Below are 20,066 nucleotides of genomic sequence, written 5' to 3' on the forward strand. Positions count from 1 at the left end.
AGAGGCAAGAGGATCACTGGGACAAGGAGGAGACAAGTTGTGGCTTCCCTTGTTGCCTTCTGCAAGTAGTTCTACCTTCCCTGAAGCACTGATTGTACTTTATCCTTTGCTTATCTGAAATGCCTCCTGAATGGAATTGTGTGGCTCAGATAGCAGTTAATTGACAACTTGTGACTCGTGAGCACAGGAAAACATCTGGACAGTTGTTTGTGTGGTCTGGGCATTGCTTTGAAGCTCAGTGGAAAGAAGGAGCAGAGGTTCCTCTTAGAATAGTCATGTCTTTGCATTCTCTCGGAGCTTTTTCTTGCTCTGCATCCCTGACTTCTAAATGTTAGAAGGGAAAAGTTTGCCCTGTTCTTCCCCCATGGCTTTGCAGTCCAAGAACAGTGGTGCTCACGAGCTACCTGAAACCTGCCCTCAGGTTTTTTCAGAGTGCTGGAGCTTTCTCCCTTATATACCACACAGCTATTTCTGACAGCTCTTGAGTGCTCACACTGTAGTGCCACTTGCACTGTGCTCCAGACTGTGGGAACACAGTTTTAGTGAAGTCATAAACAGCTTCATAAAAATAGTTGAGTTCTGTTTTATTTTTGTGTTGTTTTCTTTCAGCCAACAACACAGCAATCTCCTCAGGATGAACAGGAAAAACTCCTGGATGAAGCCATTCAGGCTGTGAAGGTGCAGTCTTTCCAGATGAAGAGATGCTTGGTAAGAATGTGACTTTAAAAATGCAGTGAAGCTTGTTGTCTGCTAGGAATCAAACAGTAAATCAATACCAATCTCTAGTGCTGTGGGGAAAATTAACCCTTTATACATCTCTGTGGCAGAGCCTTTTCAAACAAATGAGGCAGCTGCTCACGGTGAGTGAGCCTTGGCTATTCTTTGAGCTTGCTTTGCAAACAAATGAGGCAGCTGCTCACGGAGAGTGAGCCTTGGCTATTCTTTGAGCTTGTCTTTCTGGTTTTGTTCCCAGATTTGACAAGATAAGTTAAAGATGTACCTTTCTAATTGATGTGCTTGCATTTAAGTAAACCTAAGCTGAGAACAGGCCTGTCATTTGACATTGGAAGGTTATTGCTCAAATTCTTTTTATGAGTCTATTGTTTACATTCACCATATTGTGTTTTTTTCCTTGTAGCCTTTTCTTGGCATGAATCACAGACTGAGAGGCTGCTAATGAATTACCTGCTGCATAGGATAAATTTTGCAGTGGTTAACTGTAGACTGATGTGTGAATTCTTCTGTGACTGGAAAACACCATTGGCTAGTGTTGTGCTGAGACCTTTATCTCGAAAGTGTAGCCAGTGCAGGCAGATGATGTGATCACACTGAGTTTCTGGGGTTCGAGGAGCCAATTTTTATTGGAGAAGCTGCTTAAAGCTGCAGCAAAAACTAAAATATTCCCATATATTTGCATGTGGTTAGCCAAGCTAACCTTGTTTGAAGCCAGATGACAATAGGAAGAAAGGGAACACCTCTTGCAGTTGTGTGTTCTGTGGAATGGTTTGAAGTCTCTGGAGTAGCTGCAGCTGAGCCTTTCACTGCTGTCTGTGATTGAGTGACAGTATAAATATACTGAGTGGATCACACTAGCAATTCATTCTGTTCTCCCTCAAAACTTATTGCCACTGCTTGTGATGGGTTGAACAATATGTATAGGTGGTAGATGAGAGGTTTGTGCTTGTATCCTGTGATTGCAGGTGATTATGTGCATCAGAAGGGTAAGTTAGGTGCAGCCTAATAAACAGTGGCTTTCAGGGAGGTGTTTTTGTGGGTGAGAAGTAGGGGAAGAAGATGATAGTGTGTATTGTTTGTCTCCTAGAGGTTTCTTACTGAGATCTGAGCAAAACAACAGAGCAGGTTTGGAGGAGGGGAATCCATTCTGCTTCGCTTGCTGGATAGAATCTGAGTGGTGGGTGGAGATTGCTGCATAAGCAAAATGATTTTAGGTTTTCCTACCATTAGTATTACAATTTATTGCTGTAGCTCTGTCTTCAGTTACATCTTTTTAACACCTTTGGGGACAACATTCCACATAATTAGCATGGGCAGTATAGCACAAGGTAGATACTAATTGATGCAATTAGAATTAGTGCTTTCCTGATGTTTGCTTAATCTTTGCTTGCTTTTGAAAAAAAGGTAAGTGTCGCTTTCTAAAATACTGCAGTTGCCTAGCATTGTTTCTTACAGTCTGTTCTCCTTTCTCCCTCTGAAGGACAAAAACAAGCTGATGGATGCTCTGAAACATGCTTCCAACATGCTTGGGGAGCTGCGGACTTCTATGTTATCTCCAAAGAGCTATTATGAGCTCTGTATCCTTTCAAGAGGAAAGTAATAGTGGAAATGTTGAGTTTGGAATGAAATATTCATCTGCGTTTTTTGGTACAGTGTTATCTTGTCAGTCTCAGATATTTACTAGCACTTTTCTCCTCAGTATTCAATTATCTGTATATACTGCAGGAGAATATACACTTATTTGCTCACTGTGTCAGTTGATTTTTTTTTCTCTGTTATAAAGCAGGTCTTTAATGTCTTTCAAATCTTCCCCTGGGAGGTTTTGGGAGTCTAGTTCTACAAAAATATCAGCTCTGTAAAACAGCTCTGCTTGCAGAATACTACTCCAAAATCTGTAAAACCAACTTACTTTTTAGCCTTCATTATTATCTTAGCTTCTAATTGTAAGTCAGTGCCTCAGTGTATTTACTTGTGCATCCAGAAGAAGGGGAACCTTGTAGAGAGACTTGGGAATAGAATGTGAATGTATTCAAATATTCTTCATGTGTGGCTGACAATCTTCTGTGATGCATAGTATGCTGTTACTTTAGATACTCTGTTCAGTCACATTTGTTTGCTCACTGTTTTGATTTAGTTGTTTGGGGCTTTTTTCCATTTTCTAATATGCTTAAAATAACTGAAAGCTTGAGGTTAATTTTGCACATAGATCCCCATAGCCATTACTGGCTCAGAAGTACTGTCTGCTTGGGCACGACTGTGTTTGGTACAGCATCTTCCCTCCTTGGTGTGAATGAGGAAATTACTGTCAAAAATCTGTTGTAGACATTATAACTTAAAATCCTTAACTATGAGAAAAAGACATGGCAATTTCTGATGAGCTACACTACTTGGAAGTTTACCTGACAGATGAATTTGCCAAAGGAAGGAAAGTGGCAGATCTTTATGAGCTAGTACAGTATGCTGGAAATATCATTCCGAGACTGTAAGTGTGTGTGTGTGTGTGTTAGTGTCTGGTTTTGTTTGCTTTTTGAAACTGGTGCACAGTGGTCAGACTCTGGGTTCAGACAGTGATTGATTCTGCTTTCTTGCTTGACAGCAAGAATTCAGTTTGCAGTGGTGAATTGTATTTCTGCATAACTTAAGAGTGGATTACTGTAAGACTTCTGAGATTAGGCCAAGAGTGCAAGTGCAGACAGTCATTTCTTCCTGGCAGTGTGTTAGTTTTGCACGTGACCAAGATGAATCTTGGAATAAAGTTGGCTTTTGTTCAAAGAACTGGTCAGTGAAAGATTCACCAAGTACCACATTCTGATCAGTGAGATTGACTGTGCATTTATGTTGATGAACTTGTACCTGAGGATCGCAGTCTTAGATCCTCACACACAGCAGATGCTTTGTAACCATCTGCCTCTTTGGAGAATAAGAAGAATAAGATGAAAGATCTGAAAGTATAGGACCTAAATGACATTTTGTTGCTTTTTCTGTGCTTTGGTATTACTACTAAGAAGGAAGAAAGAAAGTGTAAGTGTAGTGTTGTTACTCACTGATTTATTGTTTGACTCTGTGCCTTTTGCAGGTATCTCCTGATCACAGTAGGTGTTGTCTATGTCAAGTCCTTTCCACAGTCCAGGAAAGACATTTTGAAAGACCTGGTGGAGATGTGCCGTGGAGTGCAGCACCCTCTTAGAGGCCTCTTTCTTAGAAACTATCTCCTGCAGTGTACCAGGAACATCCTACCGGATGAGGGCGAACAAGCAGAGTAAGGAGGATGGGCTGGAACTTCATAAAATCCTTGTTGTTAACAGCATATTTAAAATTTGTGTCGCTTTCTTCAGATTTAAGAGAAGTAGCTATGTTAGAACTCTATGGACTTGACAGGTGTTTTGTCCATTAAGAGTTCCCTTCCAGAGCTAAGTGAGGCTGTGACCCTTCCTTATGAACCCAGATATCCCACCCCACACTCCCCACCCTCCAACCTTCTTAAAAACTGTGTTCACCAGTGGGCAGAAGGATTCATACCTTGTCATACCTCTGACAAGCTTTTCCTGTTCTTAACCTGTTACCCATTGCAGTGAAGAAACCACTGGGGACATCAGTGATTCGATGGATTTTGTGCTGCTGAACTTTGCTGAGATGAACAAGCTGTGGGTGAGGATGCAGCACCAAGGGCACAGCCGGGACAGGGAGAAACGGGAGCGCGAGCGGCAGGAGCTGAGAATCCTCGTGGGGACAAACCTGGTGCGCCTCAGCCAGCTGGAAGGGGTTAATGTGGAGAGATATAAGCAGGTGGGAGCTTGGTCCATCCTTTGACTTCTGCTAGTGTTTCCCAAATTAAACTAGATTGGACTTGGAAATGAGCGGCTGGAAGTGTTAGAGGTGCCCGAAAAGTTCAGTCATCAGCTTCTCAAACTCTTCCCCTGAGGACAAGTTCTGAGGTGTGCAATGTGTTGTGAGGCTAAGGACATGACTGATGCATTTTTCTTAGAAGTTTGTAAGAGTGACAGGCAATTTTAAAACTTTCTTTCCTGATTGCCATTTAACTTGCAGAGTAATGAGTTGGTTTAAGGAATGTGTACACACACAACATTCTGTGATTAGACTTCTCAAGTTACGAGGCTGTGCTTTCCAAAGCACTCAACAAACTGTTATTGTGTGACATGACAGTGAAGGAAATATATTATTTAAAAGTCTGTCCCTTGTAAGTTCTACCTAAAGCTGCTGAAAACGATTCTGAGCAGTGCTGCTGAGACCCTGAGTGTTGGTATGTGCCAGCACTTACTAAATGAAATCTTGCATAATGCATGAATGGGACAGACCACTGAGACCAGTAGATACTTTTTCTCTGAAAGATGCAACTGCAGACAAGTGGGACCTGTTACCAGAAAGCCTTTATGAACAGAATAAGCTGAGACCTGTTAGAAATTCTTCTCTGCTTGGATTAACTGCATGCCTGAATATAAACTTGAGCAGTGATTTTACAATTAGTTTCTGACTTCTTTTTTCCTATTCCAGATTGTTCTGCCTGGAATACTGGAGCAAGTTGTGAACTGTAGAGATGCTTTAGCTCAGGAGTACCTCATGGAGTGCATCATACAGGTGAGCTGCTTAAATTCAATTGCAGTGATGGGACACAGGGACACTTGTATGCTCTTAGTCAGATTCAGGCAGCTTCCACATCTTCCTCATGACCTGGAAAACTTAATCACTGGGACTCTTACACAGTGGCTTGTCCTGTATTTTTTTTTATCAGATGGGCAGAGTGGAAATGAAACTATTTTGTGCTCCTTCTGTTGCAGAAGGTTGTAAGCATCTGAGCAGCAGTGCCTGTGGTGTGAGTTCTAATAGATAGGTGGGCCCTGAAGTTACCATTTGTCTTACATCTCTTGCTTCATGCATTTACCCAGTCAAGGTCAGCTTCATAGGCCAGAGGGTATTTACTATATGGCTGTCTGCTTTAGAATTTTTTGTTGCATTTTACTGCTGTGTAACAATGGGCAAATTCAGTTTATAACTTGATGACTATTGATCTAAAACTTCAGGTTTTCCCAGATGAATTTCACCTCCAAACCCTGAACCCATTTCTCAGAGCCTGTGCTGAGCTGCACCAAAATGTGAATGTGAAAAATATAATTATTGCTTTAATTGACAGGTGAGTGACCAAGGGGGTGGAAATTGGCTCAAAATTAAGTTTGTGTTGTGCACAAGCAGATGATAATTCTTTGGTTATTTGAATGTGTTTAATTATTGATATCACTTTACTGTTTTAATGTCTTTCTCTATCAGCTGTAGCTTCTGCTCTCTGGACTCTGCTTTTACAGCTTCCAGTGAAACTTGGTTTAGGGACTGATCCAAACTTGTGAACAGGAGCAACCCATTTAGTCTCAAGCAGTTTCATGTTTCTGAAGTGGCAGCAGTGTTCTGCTTTGACAGCCACATCACTCATCGGTACTTCTTGAAAACTGGAAGATCCTAATGGCTAAATTCAGGTATCAAGGATACCTTACCTCGCAGTTTTGACCAGAGAACAAAACACAATAGCTTTTCTCTGAGGAGGGGTTAGGAAATGGAACTACCTTCTTAATTTTTAGCTTGCCACTGGCATCCTGCTTGTTCTCCCAAAAGCACATTTTTCCTGTGGAGCTACTGCTTAGAACTGCTTGCACTGAATATGAGGGAGAAATCATAGATCAGTAAACCACAAACCTCCAAAATCCCAAGATCTGATGCCTATAACAGTCTGATTTTTGAGACTGTCTTTCTTGAGACTACTTCCAACAGAGGTCACAGGATCTTTTGCTAGGCTCTTAGGTTAGAGTGACAATGAAGGCTCTCCTTGTGTAGGTTTTGTTATGTCTGCTTAGAGGAGTTCAACTTTGGTGTTCCATCCACAGTAAATTTTCTATTTGCTGTTAGAAACAGCAGTAAGTGACTGGCAGTGAATCTGCTGTCCTCCCAGGCTTAGCACTGCTGGGTTTGTTGGGCCCCTGGAGGCTTCCAGAGCCTTCTCTTTTGGCTACAGGACAAGGGTAGAAAGGTGGCAATATGATCAGTATCTTTGTAGTATGGCAACTTGTGGGTTTGACTCTGTTGTGTTACTGCAAGTGTTGGAGGGTATGAGTGGATCTTGGAGTCCATGGATGTGAGGAAGATGCTGCTCTTGTGTTTGAATTGGAGCAATTGATAAACATTTCAGTACTGAGTAGTTAAGATGTGAAGTTGCCCCATACAGGCAGTGTCTGCTGGCACTTCTCTGTTTCAGCTGCTGTGGGATAATTGAATCTGAGCATCAGTGACGGCTGCAGAAAGCTTGTGGAAATTTTGTCCTTATTCCTATAGGGCTTGCCTGCTAAAGGAGCCTTTCTGCCAGTAGTCTTGCTGCTTTGGGATCTTTCTTGCCTTGCTAAACCGTTCAAGGCTTTTAATTATGCTGCCATCTGCCTGCAGCTTGTTCATGCTTTGTAGCATGCTGGCCATACACTGAGCTGTGGCCAAGGAAAGCTGCCTTGTTCCTTTGAGAAAAGGCAGGGATTGTTCTTGCCTTTAGAAAGTCTGCTTCTTAGCACCCTAATGAAACAGAAGAGTATTTCCATGACTGTTTTTCCCTGGCAGTGAAGTTTTTTGGCTCTTCAGCTTATTCTTACCTCTTTGTTTCAGACCCAAAGTTCATTCCGAGTCGAAGTTTAGAAACCCTGTAAGAAATAAACCAAATTAATCTGGTACCTTTTCCTAAATATTTTATAGCTCTTTTTCTAATTCAGAGTAGAATAATCTCAACATTTAGAAAGTCAAGGTAGCAATACTGAGCTGGTTAGGCTGTGGCTTTGTAAGGTGCTAGCCTTCCTAGTGATACTACTTACCTTGTATCCCTGCAGAAATGGTGCTTAGCATGACTTTATCCCATTACAGATAGAAATACCTCTCACCATCTTTTGAGTGCTTGCTGGATAGCAATTTCTTGGGGCCCCCTCCCCAAAAAAATTATTCTTCTCCACTTCAAGTTTACCTTGTATTTTGTTCTTTGCAAACAGTAGAAGGCCCAAATGTGTCTGTCTGTCTTGAGAGACAAAGTATAGTTAAGTCAGTGTATTTCTTTTGTGTTTTTTAACCTCTGGAGACTGTTTTGCAGTGAATGCTGTTGGGTGTCTAATTTCAGTAATATCACTGACTGAATGCAGGATAATTGCTCGTCCATCAGCCTACTCTATGCTTCTTTCTCTGCTGGAAAGAACAGAACACAAGCTTCTAGCCAAAGAACACTGATTATGAAATGTCCTTCTTTCTCCTTCACCTTGCCTTCTCTGTCAGCACTCTCTTCCAGGACTGATAGTTACCAGGCTCACTTGCTCATAAGGCTTCTGACTTCCATTAATTTGTTTTGTTTGTAATAGAGCTTCCAAATATACCTAAAGGACTTGCTTTTTCTGCCAGTACCTCTTTCTGCTCTGTGTCTGAGGATTGGAGAAATGCTGCTGACCAAGCTGCTTTCCTTGATCTGTCACCAGGTTAGCTTTATTTGCACATCGTGAGGATGGACCTGGAATCCCAGCTGATATCAAACTGTTTGACATCTTTTCACAGCAGGTTGCTACTGTTATACAGGTATGCTGAGGGTGATTGCATGCAGTTTGGGGCTGTTTTTTGCAAAGCTGTGTGCTTGCTTATCAACTCAGTGCTGTCTTCAATCTCAGTCTCGGCAGGACATGCCCTCAGAGGATGTGGTTTCCTTGCAAGTTTCTCTCATTAACTTGGCTATGAAATGCTACCCAGACCGTGTTGACTATGTTGACAAGGTGTTGGAGACAACTGTTGAAATATTCAATAAACTTAATCTGGAACAGTAAGTAAACATCTCTTTCATTCCCTTTGGCATGGCAGTTAATGCACTAAAATCTGGACTTGTGCATTTCAGCACATGTGGTGAGATAGCAGAGACACTCTGGATGTGAGTTAACTGCTTTGGGACCAAGCTGTAGATAGTCATGGCATCTACTGACTAACTAGGAGTTGCTCACCTGTGCATAAATCCTCCTGCAGGGCTGTGCAGCTACACAATGTGTATGCTGAGCTGTGTGTAGTCGTTATCCAGGCATCCCTGACAGCACTGTGCACTTCCCCTCTTGCTGGATTTGCAGCCACAGTCTCTGCTTCTGCTGTCAGCAACTTGAAGCATGCATTTTCCACTGTATATCTCAAAGAGCAAGCTATGACTTGTTTTAGTACTTGTATTTCCTTCCTCCCTAGCAGCAAGTTGCTTAGTTGTTGTTGTGTATCTCACAATTGGTGTTCTGGGGCAGACTTTAAATCTGTCTACGTGTGTGAACTATTGATTAATTGTGGGTTTTTATATATTTTCTTTCAGTATTGCAACAAGCAGTGCTGTTTCAAAGGAGCTGACTAGGCTTTTGAAAATCCCTGTTGATACTTACAACAATATCCTGACGGTTCTGAAACTAAAACATTTTCACCCACTCTTTGAGTACTTTGATTACGAGTCCAGGAAGAGCATGAGTTGTTACGTGCTTAGCAATGTATTGGATTATAACACAGAAATTGTGTCCCAAGAACAGGTATGATACAAGTTAACTTGAAATTCTGTTTTTAAAATGCTGGTTGAAGACCTGAAAACACATACTAAGTGACTTCATGCAGGGCATGCTTTTGTTTCCTAGCCTTGGTGCCCCTGCATGCCCCTGCCTCCCCATCTTGGCACAGGCTTTATCCCACTTGATAATTCTTCCCCCAAGTTCTTAAATGTCTCTGCACATCTCACCTAACCTCAGCCTAGGCACTGCTGCTGTTAGGTTTGAACAGAGACACTGAATCCCTTTCAAACTTAAGCCTACTCCCTAAAGAAGGCTGGGTAGTACTTTTGGAATCTGAATTTCCTCTGTACTCCTGTGCTGTCCCATCCCAGTTGTGCTAAGAGAAAACCTTCTGTAGGGAGTAAGGCACACATGTCTAAAGCATCACCAACTAATAGGCTTTCCTGGTGTTCTCTCAGCACTACGAATGGCTGTGAAGATGTTCCTACTTGCTGTCAGCTTATGCCTATAGACTAGTTGAAACAGAGCTTATTTTTCCTTTACCAGGTTGATGCTATCATGAACTTGGTATCCACGCTGATCCAGGACCAACCAGATCAGCCTGCTGAAGATCCTGACCCTGAGGACTTTGCTGATGAGCAGAGTCTTGTGGGAAGATTTATCCATCTTCTGCGTTCCGATGACCCTGACCAACAGTACCTGGTATGGTGTTGAGTGTTTGTGCTCTCTGAACTCTGTTCCTGTGTTATTGAGTATACAAGACTTGAGTGGAGCTGGCAGCTCTGGGGCATTGTTGCTCTGGCACTACAGACTCAGTAGAAAACATTGTGTGACACCCTTAGTGGTAGTATGACATGTTTATTTGGGAAAAGCAAGGGTGGTAAGGCAGAGAAATGTCATGTTCATGCTGTGTGTGTAGCTTGTGCCCAGAACTAAGAAGGGCGGTGAAAGAAGCTGTCATGAGTGAGTGTAATGGAAAACTAAAACCAGAGGGAATGGCAGAAGTTGCAGGTGTGTCTACTAGAATGTGGTACTGTAGTGTAGCTTCATGAAACTTGGGTTTTAGCTTACTTTCTCACAGGTACTGTAAAAAGAAGAGTAATTTTTGCAGCTTCTGCTGAGTTGAGGAAGAATGTATCCAGTGTCATTATTAGAATCATAGAATCAACCAGGTTGGAAGAGACCTCAAAGATCATCAAGTCCAACCCTACTGTGGTCACTAGCCCATGGCACTAAGTGCCACATCCAGTCTCAGCTTGAAAACCTCCAGGGATGGGGAATCCACCACCTCCCTGGGCAGCATATTCCAATGCCTGAGCACTCTCTCTGTAAAAAAATCTCTTCCTAAGAGATTTAAACACAAGCTCAGGCAACTTGCACTATCTAAAATGTATCTGCATTTAATATAGTGCAACAAGTGATGCCTAACACTCACTGAGCAGCTGCAGGAAGTTTGACCAATACCACCTAAAAATCTCTATGGACTGCACAAATTGAATTCAAGTTAAGCAACTTTTAAGTTCAGGTCCACCCAAAATAGTGTGATTTATCTGATGATAACACCTTGTCTTTCCATCGAGTGCAGATTGAAAAAGTGACACACCTCTTCCAGGAGTTCCCTAAGCTTACAGTGCTTCTGTTTCAGATCCTCAACACTGCCCGGAAACACTTCGGGGCGGGTGGGAACCAGCGCATCCGTTTCACGCTGCCCCCTCTGGTGTTCGCTGCCTACCAGCTTGCTTTTCGCTACAAAGAGAACTCCAAAGTGGTACGTTCACTCTAGGTTGCTCTTGTATGCTTTTTTTATTTTTCTTTTCATTTAAAAATGCGTTTTGTCTGGCTACAATGTGCTACCTGATGCACAATGCTAGTGGCTTTTTCTTGTTGTTCAAGGCAGATTTTTACTCGAGGTTTGAATGCTTTGTAAGGTAGTGAAGATTTTTATCATGTCATATTAAGTTACTTCAAGTGGTGAAGCAGAAATTGGCTAGTTTTGTTTACTCATGAAAGTGATTGTTTATGTGCTTGTACTGGAGAACAGACAAGTGATGGCGTGAAACTGATTGAAATCTGGATATTGAAATTGATCCCTTTCTGAATTGTAGCAATGCTGTTTGGATGCTTCCAAAAGCAAGTGCTTTATTGTAGGTTGATTATACAGTAGTTGCAGAAGTGCACACTAAAAGTCACTGGTCCATTTTGGCCCTTTAATGCTTTCTGACTGAGACAGCTTAAATGTCTATTTCCCTTATTGTCCAAAATAGATCGTGGAAGTTGGAAAATAAATAAACCAAAAGTTTAAATGCTGTTTGTAAAAACACTCTTCAAAGTGAAGGTTTTAAAATTCTCTTCCACTTCTGATTGTTCCAGACTGAACAGAATTTTTCTCCACTTAGCTAATTAGTTGGGTTCTAAACATAGTTGTTGTAACTGCAATTCAGTGTAGGCTTCAGAGGGAGGTTACTATGAGCTGGTAATATTTTGTAAATGGAAGGAATAGTTCATGAGGACCTGCTGAGATCAGCACAGTACTGCTAGGGCTTTAGCTGGTAAGTGACTGCAGTGGCATCAGAGGACAACAGACTGGAGCACCTAACAGGTCTTAGTACAACTGAGGTTGTCTTTGCCTTGTAGCAGCAATACTCTGGTTCAAGCTTTTACTTGCTTCTCTTCTCTAGGATGACAAATGGGAAAAGAAGTGCCAGAAGATCTTCTCATTTGCTCATCAGACCATCAGTGCTCTGATCAAAGCAGAGCTGGCGGAGCTGCCCCTTCGCCTCTTCCTGCAGGGAGCACTGGCTGCAGGAGAGATTGGCTTTGAGAACCATGAAACTGTGGCCTATGAGTTCATGTCCCAGGTGAGTGTCCAGCTGGGACACTTGGTGTCCTGTGCTCCCTTTAATGTGCCTTGGGTAGGTTTCCTGAACACTGAACCATCCAGTGTGATTAAAACAATTTGTAGCACGTACCAGCTAATGCTGCTAGGTAGAAACTCCTCATCTTCATTCTTGCTTCCCAGGCTGCTGTGGAATTAAGCTCCATTGCTACTGGTTTGAGTACTCAGTCTGACAACATGTGGTATGTTGCAATGCTGCCTCCTACTCGCATAGTTGGCTCACTGGAGGAGTGTAGCTTTCTCAACATGAAATGCTCCTTCACTGCTTCTCTCTCCCAGCTCCTGTTAGCCACCTGGTATTGCCCTGCCCTCAAGCCCTCTTTGGAAGGTCTCTAAAATTTGCAGTGTTCACAACTGCCATGCTGGTCTTTGCTAATTAAAATTCTCTTATTGAGACCTGTTAAAATCTACTCTGAAAATCCATTTGAACTTGTTACTTGGTCTTAAGCCTTACTTGTTGTAAAAATCCTTCCCCTCCTCCCCATCAGATAAAGAACCAATGTGTATTTCATGTCATCCACATTGTAAGCTTTGTCCTAATCTTTAATACTGCTACTAATGCATGTTTTCAGATGGAAATGCTGATAACCTCAGTCTCTGCTCACTGTCTTGTATCAGTTGCCATTGTAGCACAGCTCTGAAGATGAGAGCAGCATGACAAGTCTGTACTTTCTATCAGTGATATGGTTCAAGATTTTAGTCTTGTATATTCTCTGAAGCTTCTTTGCAGTGCAAGCACTTTCCTTACCTACTCTGTCATCACTGACCTACCACTCAACTTCTGCTCTGCTGTTCTGTGTGTTTCAAAGAACCAAATCCTCTTCAGGGATTATTTCTACTACTGAAGTTTTGTATTTGAACAATGCTTAAAATAAGGAAAAGAAAAATCTTCATATTATATGTGGGATCACATTTGTTCACTGTGACCACTTAAGTAGTAATTCTTGCAATACTTATTTCTGGTATGTGGATGTAACTTGATATTTAACTTTAAATGAAAGATCTCTTTTCCTGCCTGAAGATTTTAACAAATGTAAAACTGGACAGCTTCCTGCTATCGTTAGCAGGTGTGATTTCATTTTTCTTCCCCGATGTATTCAGATTGAGTCTTGCTTTCTCCCTTGACTAGGCCTTCTCTCTATACGAAGATGAAATCAGTGACTCAAAAGCACAGCTGGCTGCAATCACCTTGATAATTGGGACATTTGAGAGGATGAAGTGCTTCAGTGAGGAGAACCACGAGCCTTTGAGGACTCAGTGTGCATTAGCAGCCTCTAAACTCCTGAAGAAGCCAGACCAGTGCCGAGCTGTGAGCACTTGTGCCCATCTGTTTTGGTCTGGCCGAAACACTGACAAGAATGGAGAGGAGGTAAGGACAAAACAACAGCAGTGTAACTCATCCTACCTCAGTGGCAGTTCTGCCTTTATTCTGAAGACATTTCTCCAGTGGATGCATCAGTGTGATGGAGATTTGGTTGGAATGTGTTCCAATACATGAAGCTTCTAAATCTCACTGCAGTGTAAACTGTAAATACAAAAGGGGAGAAAACTCTAAGGGTAGAAGTACCAGACAAGCTTTTGTGTGTCAGCTAGTTTGACAGGCTGCATTTTGCCTGTATGTGTTACAGTAGCTGTGCTTGCACGTGAGCTACTAAGCCTCCAAATTCAAGTTACAAGTGGTTGAAGTTAAAGGTGAATAAACAACCCACTGTGTTCTTCAGGGCTTGTCACATAAGCTGTTGTCATTATAAACAGCTGTGTCTGAAACATGGTTTTCCAAGTATGCATTATGGTATGTGCTACAAAATTGAGTTAATTGACCTCATAATTGAAGGCTTTCAGCAACTGTTCATGCTACTGTCTGACTGAACAGCCTAACACTGGTGGCTGTCAGGCAGAGTAGCTTTCAGTGGCAGCTTGTCTGCACAGTTGGTGTAGTTCTGTGTTTGTGGCAGACCCCCAGGGAGTGCCATATGTGTGCCAAGGGAAGAGAAACTGGAGCTCCCTAAAGTTGTTTTCTTTTGTGTAACTTTGGGGTTTTTCCTTCTAGCTTCATGGAGGAAAAAGAGTGATGGAATGCCTAAAGAAGGCTCTGAAGATAGCAAACCAGTGCATGGACCCTTCTCTGCAAGTCCAGCTTTTCATAGAAATTCTGAATAGATATATCTATTTTTACGAGAAGGAAAACGAGGCGGTGAGTGGAAATCCATTTCCTGTTGCCTGTTTTTAAAGAGCATCTCTTTAAGCTCTTAATTCACATTTAGACCCCAAATTATGCCTCTTCAGCTTGCCCTGTAGTCTCTCATGAGAGGCACAAGTTCTGGTGATAACAGAGTAGTCTATTCTTGATATTCTACTAAAACTGTGGATTAAACTTCATTCTGCTTACATGGAGGGGGAATGCCAAACCTTTGCAGTTTATTTATGAACTTAAATACTGTGAGAGTTGGATACCTGAAATGTTTTACATCAAAACTTACTGGGTCTCAGATGAGAAGGTGGCAAGATTCTGACTTTAGAGGTGTTGAACTTAATGTGTACATGAGGGAAAGAAAATGTTCTGCAACTGTTCAGTCACTGCTGGATATACTAGGTTAGTGCAAGTTTTAATTTCCAAAATACATAGGACATTTCATGTACCACCTTAAATTCTGTATGAAACCTTAGATTGTTACCTTACACATTTTCTGTTAGAAGATAACTAGCGCAGTTATACAGTTTGAAAAAGCTCCTTGGTCAAGTGGAGATCAGTGTCTCATCTGATGTCATTGTTGTCTTGAGAGCAGACATGAATGCTCTGTAGTTCTGAGAGAATTCCTAAAGATATTTTAGGGATTTGCTGGCTTCCAACAACTGAACTGGCTTCTCACTGTGGTAGTGCTCTGGTATAGGAGATGCTGTATCTGATGGAGATGAAAATAAAGCTTTGAATTTCAAAGCACTTGGCAGATGATAAAGTAGTCTCTGGGTGCTGTGGTGGTGTGTGGTGCTGAGCTTCAGACCCTGGGCAGCTGTGCCTTCCCAGGGGATGACTTGAGCACTGAGTAGATTGGTCTTGCCCTCCTGACTGACTTGTACAAGAATGTTGGAGTGCACAGACAATCTGATTATGTGCATCATTTGTTTAAAGCCTTTTACAGTTGTGTTGAATACATTGGAGAGAAGTGCTGTCGCATCATTTGTTTCAAGCCTTTTACAGTTGTTGAATACATTGGAGAGAAGTGCTGTGGTAACAGTTCCAGAGCTATCAGGCTAATGACTGAAGTTGTTCACATTTGCTGGGATGGGGGAATTTCCACAAAACTGAAATGGGAAAGGTCCTATGAGGAGCAAGAGAAAGCAGACCCCAGCAGCTTCTCTGCTTAGTCTTAGCAATACTTGGAAGAACTGTCCAAATACATAGAGAGACAATCTGTTGAAACTAACAGCTATGCACTTGTACATGGGTGGTATTGCTAACTACTTCTGTTTGCTTTCTATAGGTGACAATTCAGGTTTTGAATCAGCTTATACAGAAGATCAGAGAAGATCTCCCAAACCTTGAGTCTACTGAAGAAACTGAACAAATTAACAAACATTTTCACAACACACTGGAGCACTTGCGTCTGAGGAGGGAATCACCAGAATCTGAGGGGCCAATTTATGAAGGTCTTGTTCTTTAGGAAGACACACACTGTTCTTGTTTTCATTTACATCCCCTATGTTTTTTTTTTAAGATAGATTCCTAGGTTGTGCCTTTCAGCAATGTCAAGTTGAGTTAACATTCATGTGTTCAGTCTGGCACTTCAAACACTTGTGTTGAGTACTCTAACAAATTGGAAAGGTTGGACCAGCAACTACAGGTTTCATCAGTTAGCATGGCTGAAACTTTCTTTGGAATCCATGTGACATGGTAGGGCTCTTTGGTTCTGATTTCTCTTCTGTCTGTTCACTGTTGCTTCTGTAGCACTAGAGCTCTAAACTGGCAGTGACTGTCATCTGAAACTGTGTCTGATCTTTACAGAGCATCAGATTTTTGGGATTATTGTATGTCAAATTCTGCTTGTGCTTTTCTTTTAATGCAAGTTAAGACTAAGTGTAATATTTTTCCCTAAAAACTAGAATATATTAATGCATGTTCTGGAGAGTTTTAAAGTACCATGTTCAAAACCAGAAGTTATATTTTGCATATTAAGGCTCTGTGACATTCAGTGAGGGCCAGTACTGTGCACAGGGCGTATTTATCAAGATAATTTTGTTCCAAATAGTATAAAATAATAGAGAAATTGCAATCTATATAGATATGTATAACCTTCATTACTGTAAATTTAGGGGAAAATGCATTACACGAGTTTATTCAGTATCATGATTTTGCACCAGTGAAACAATAAAGTTGCTATTAACAACTGTGGTTTCATGTCTCTTCAGAGCCCAGTGTTGAACCCAGAGCTAATGTGGAACCTTCTGATGAAAGTGAAAAGAGCTGCTGTTGTGTAGGGGCAGAAGAATCAAGGCACAGCTAACCTGGCCAGGCTGGGAGGCTGCTAGCATTCCTAATGTACAAGTTTGTCATTCAAAACCAGTGTTTTCCCAAAGGATGCTGAGATGATGTGTGTTCACATTTCAGAATGCCTTTGACATACCCTGAGTGATGAGGAATCCTCCTGGATTCTGTGGCAGTTAACCAACAAAGCTGCAGGAAACTGAGCAGCAGAGCAGTGGCAGCTCCTGTGAAGGTGGTCTAGGCTGTAGGTTAATGCCAGTTGCTGGAGGTCTTGAAATGTCTGATAGGTAAACCAGTAATTACTGAATGTAGTGTTCTAAAGACAACTGGTTGGATTGCCTTACTCCTTGAGTGAGCATTGCTGTCTGAAAACGTGTCCTGGCTTGAGTGCATAGTAAATAACTTTGGTGGGACTGTCCAGTAATTTAGTGCTACCTGTGTTCTGGAAAGCAAATGTGATCCTAGAAAACAAGAATTGCAGGGTGGACAATTAGGTTATTGATATAGTGATGAGTAAGTGTGGCTTGGAGGGAAGGAGAAATGGGGAGGTAATCCAAGGGCTTTTCTTTCCCAGAGGTATAATTAATGCTAATTGAAAAGTCTTAATGTTGCTCTGTGTCTGTTGGTGCTGTTCCTCTTAAGAGAACTGTTTAGCTGTTTTGTTAGAGCACATCCTTAGCAGCACATGCTGCCCATGTAGGTACATTCATAGTGTAGGGATGTGTCTTCCTAGTTTATAGTATTTGCTAACCACGTGTGTTTAATCCTCAGTGTCAGTCCTTGTAATTTAGGAATTCTCTTTTGGATTAAGTTTTGCAGTTTCAACTGCAATTACCCAAATGTAGATTGGTGCATTTTTCCCATCTCCCACTGTTAATGCTACAAAGTTATGACTCTTCCACAGCTTTTAATTATTTTTATTGAACTTTTACAAAGTAAATAATTTCAAAATAGTGTCTGTAAACTTTCAGATCAATGGTGCTAACATGCATTTTGGGTGTGGCAATGGACAACTGCAGCTATCCCTTGTCAGCAAAGGAAAGTGTTAAGCTGTGTAATAAGTGCTGCTGATGGTGGAACAAACTTCTATCACTAATGTTCACATTCACACCTTGTGGGCCAAATCTAGCCAAAACTCAGGATCTAGCTGTGTGAGCTTCTCCTGAGGCAGAATGGCAGAAACAGTATGTAGTTGTGTTCTTGTCTTTCACACTCAGGGTCAGTAGCAAGGCTGTGCATTTCACAGACTGTCATGCCATTCATGCTGCATGACCTGAGAGATGGCTCAACACGAATACTTTTTTGATCATTGATGGGTGGATAGATCCAGTAGGTGTCAGGATCTAGCTGTGTGAGCTTCTCCTGAGGCAGAATGGCAGAAACAGTATGTAGTTGTGTTCTTGTCTTTCACACTCAGGGTCAGTAGCAAGGCTGTGCATTTCACAGACTGTCATGCCATTCATGCTGCATGACCTGAGAGATGGCTCAACACGAATACTTTTTTGATCATTGATGGGTGGATAGATCCAGTAGGTGGGGGAAAACAGGAGATGGCTCAACACAAGGAATACTTTTTTGATCACTGATGGCTTGATGGGTGGATAGATCCAGTAGGTGGGGTAGGGGACAACAACACTTTTTTTTCTTTCAGAACTAGTAAAAGTCCAATTGGAAATGTTTTGAAAATTACTCTTAAGGGAAGTTTACCTAAAGTTCTGTCTGTTGCAAGATCTGTCTGTCATACATCTCATAGGCTGCTTAGGCTTACTCTGTCTGTACAGCCAAACAGAGTCAGTCCTCAGTCCCCTAAGCTGTAGAGTTTTGACTTGAGTGGTTTCCTGGCCATGCAGGATCCTGGTGGGGGCAGGAAGGCATAGCTGAGGAAGGGAACTGCTCCTGGGACTCTTCCAGTGTATAAAGTATCAATTAGACTGCTTAGGCTTACTCTGTCCTTACAGCCAAACAGAGTCAGTCCTCAGTCCCCTAAGCTGTAGAGTTTTGACTTGAGTGGTTTCCTGGCCATGCAGGATCCTGGTGGGGGCAGGAAGGCATAGCTGAGGAAGGGAACTGCTCCTGGGACTCTTCCAGTGTATAAAGTATCAATTCTCATATCTCCTATCACAAAGCTCAAAACCTTTTTTGTACTTCTGCTCCTGAGCTTTTGTTAAATACTCTACTCTGTTATTTCTCAATCACCTTTTCACTCCAGTCAGTGCTCCCTTACCTGCTACAGTTGCTCAGCTGCTCTGGTAGCCTCATGGTTGTGGTGCCTCCCGTCCCAGGCTTTTCCTGGACACCAGCAGTTAGTTTTTTGCATTGCTGTTGTGGTGCCTCCTGTCCCAGGCTTTTCCCGGACACCAGCAGTTAGTTTTTTGCATTGGTCATGATCTTGCCTGGCTTGCCACTAAGTGGGGGAGAAAGTATCCTACACCTAACACCTGAGCCCTTTGGTGTCTTAGAGTGGGTTTGGGGTAAGATAAAACAGGTCCAAAGTTAACACTTTTTCTGAAATTACTTACAAGTGATATTTACAGTCATTAAAAGTGACAGCCTGAACTCTAATTATTGGCTATGTATGTTGTATTCCCTTTTCAGCACTTGAGTGCAAATCACCACTACCAGTAAACAGTGTTGGTGCAAATTCTCAAAGAGCTTTGAGAAATTACCTTTCTTTTCACTGCTGTGATTTCTCCAGCTACATGGATAACACTATTTCTATATATTGATAAATATCTACACTTGTACCTACTTATCAGTAGTCCACAAAATACTCAGTGCTCTTGATCTTTGCAGGTACTGCAATACTTGCTTTTTGGTGCTCTCACCAAAAGCAAGATGTGCTCATTGTCAGCTTCATACTTGTCACATAAAAATGTGAGGATGAATTTTGGCCTTCGCTGGACACAGGAGTTTTACAAAGGCTTTCCTAAAGCTCATGTGACACAGTGGGTATAGAACAGGGTTGATGGCTGAGTTGACCCACAGAAGCCAAAAGGAAGTCTCATAGAGGGAATGAGGCACACAGTGCCCTCCACAAGCTGCTCTGATGATCATCAGAAGGGTGTATGGAGCCCAGCACAGACCAAACACACAGACAATAATTGCTAGAGATTTTGCTACTCTTTTGTCCCGGGAAAGCCTGAATCTGTTTGCCATAGTGTTAGCATTGTCCACTTTGCTGGTGGTGTTGCCTATGTTTTCTGCTGCTTTGTAGAAATCATTCCCCTGAGGCTTTGCTTTGACTTCCGCCTGAAGTGGTGGAAGGTCATGATTGACATTCTTGCCAAGCTTAGCTGAGGCTTGAAGCCTTGAGGCCTTTCTTGGGGGACACAGGCTGCTGGCTCTCTTCTCACGTGTGTCTCTGTTAGCTGGTTTTACAAAAAACACAGTCTGTTCCCTTTCCCCCCCC

General features: G+C 42.1%; 2 protein-coding genes across 2 annotated transcripts; one reads left to right on the plus strand and one right to left on the minus strand.

The window, feature by feature from the left end:
- Positions 1-614: 614 nt before the first annotated feature.
- VPS35 (vacuolar protein sorting 35 homolog (S. cerevisiae)) lies at positions 615-16,559 on the plus strand. The gene is made up of 16 exons (XM_009077511.1): positions 615-708; positions 2,216-2,312; positions 3,094-3,217; positions 3,812-3,994; positions 4,308-4,521; positions 5,248-5,331; positions 5,775-5,884; positions 8,238-8,334; positions 8,424-8,572; positions 9,095-9,302; positions 9,825-9,980; positions 10,924-11,046; positions 11,957-12,136; positions 13,304-13,543; positions 14,225-14,368; positions 15,657-16,559. Exons 1-16 carry the CDS (start codon positions 694-696, stop codon positions 15,834-15,836), a joined length of 2,304 nt encoding a protein of 767 aa, XP_009075759.1. The 5' UTR covers positions 615-693; the 3' UTR covers positions 15,837-16,559.
- A 2,960-nt stretch (positions 16,560-19,519) lies between these two features.
- Positions 19,520-20,059, minus strand: LOC103804877 (histamine H3 receptor-like; the record flags this gene model as incomplete). The annotated part of the gene is made up of 1 exon (XM_009077512.1): positions 19,520-20,059. A coding segment is annotated over one exon (540 nt), but the record flags the coding sequence as incomplete, so codon positions are not given.
- Between the last annotated feature and the right edge of the window lie 7 nt (positions 20,060-20,066).

Source organism: Acanthisitta chloris, unplaced genomic scaffold, assembly GCF_000695815.1.
Source record: "Acanthisitta chloris isolate BGI_N310 unplaced genomic scaffold, ASM69581v1 scaffold16156, whole genome shotgun sequence".
Taxonomy (NCBI): domain Eukaryota; kingdom Metazoa; phylum Chordata; class Aves; order Passeriformes; family Acanthisittidae; genus Acanthisitta; species Acanthisitta chloris.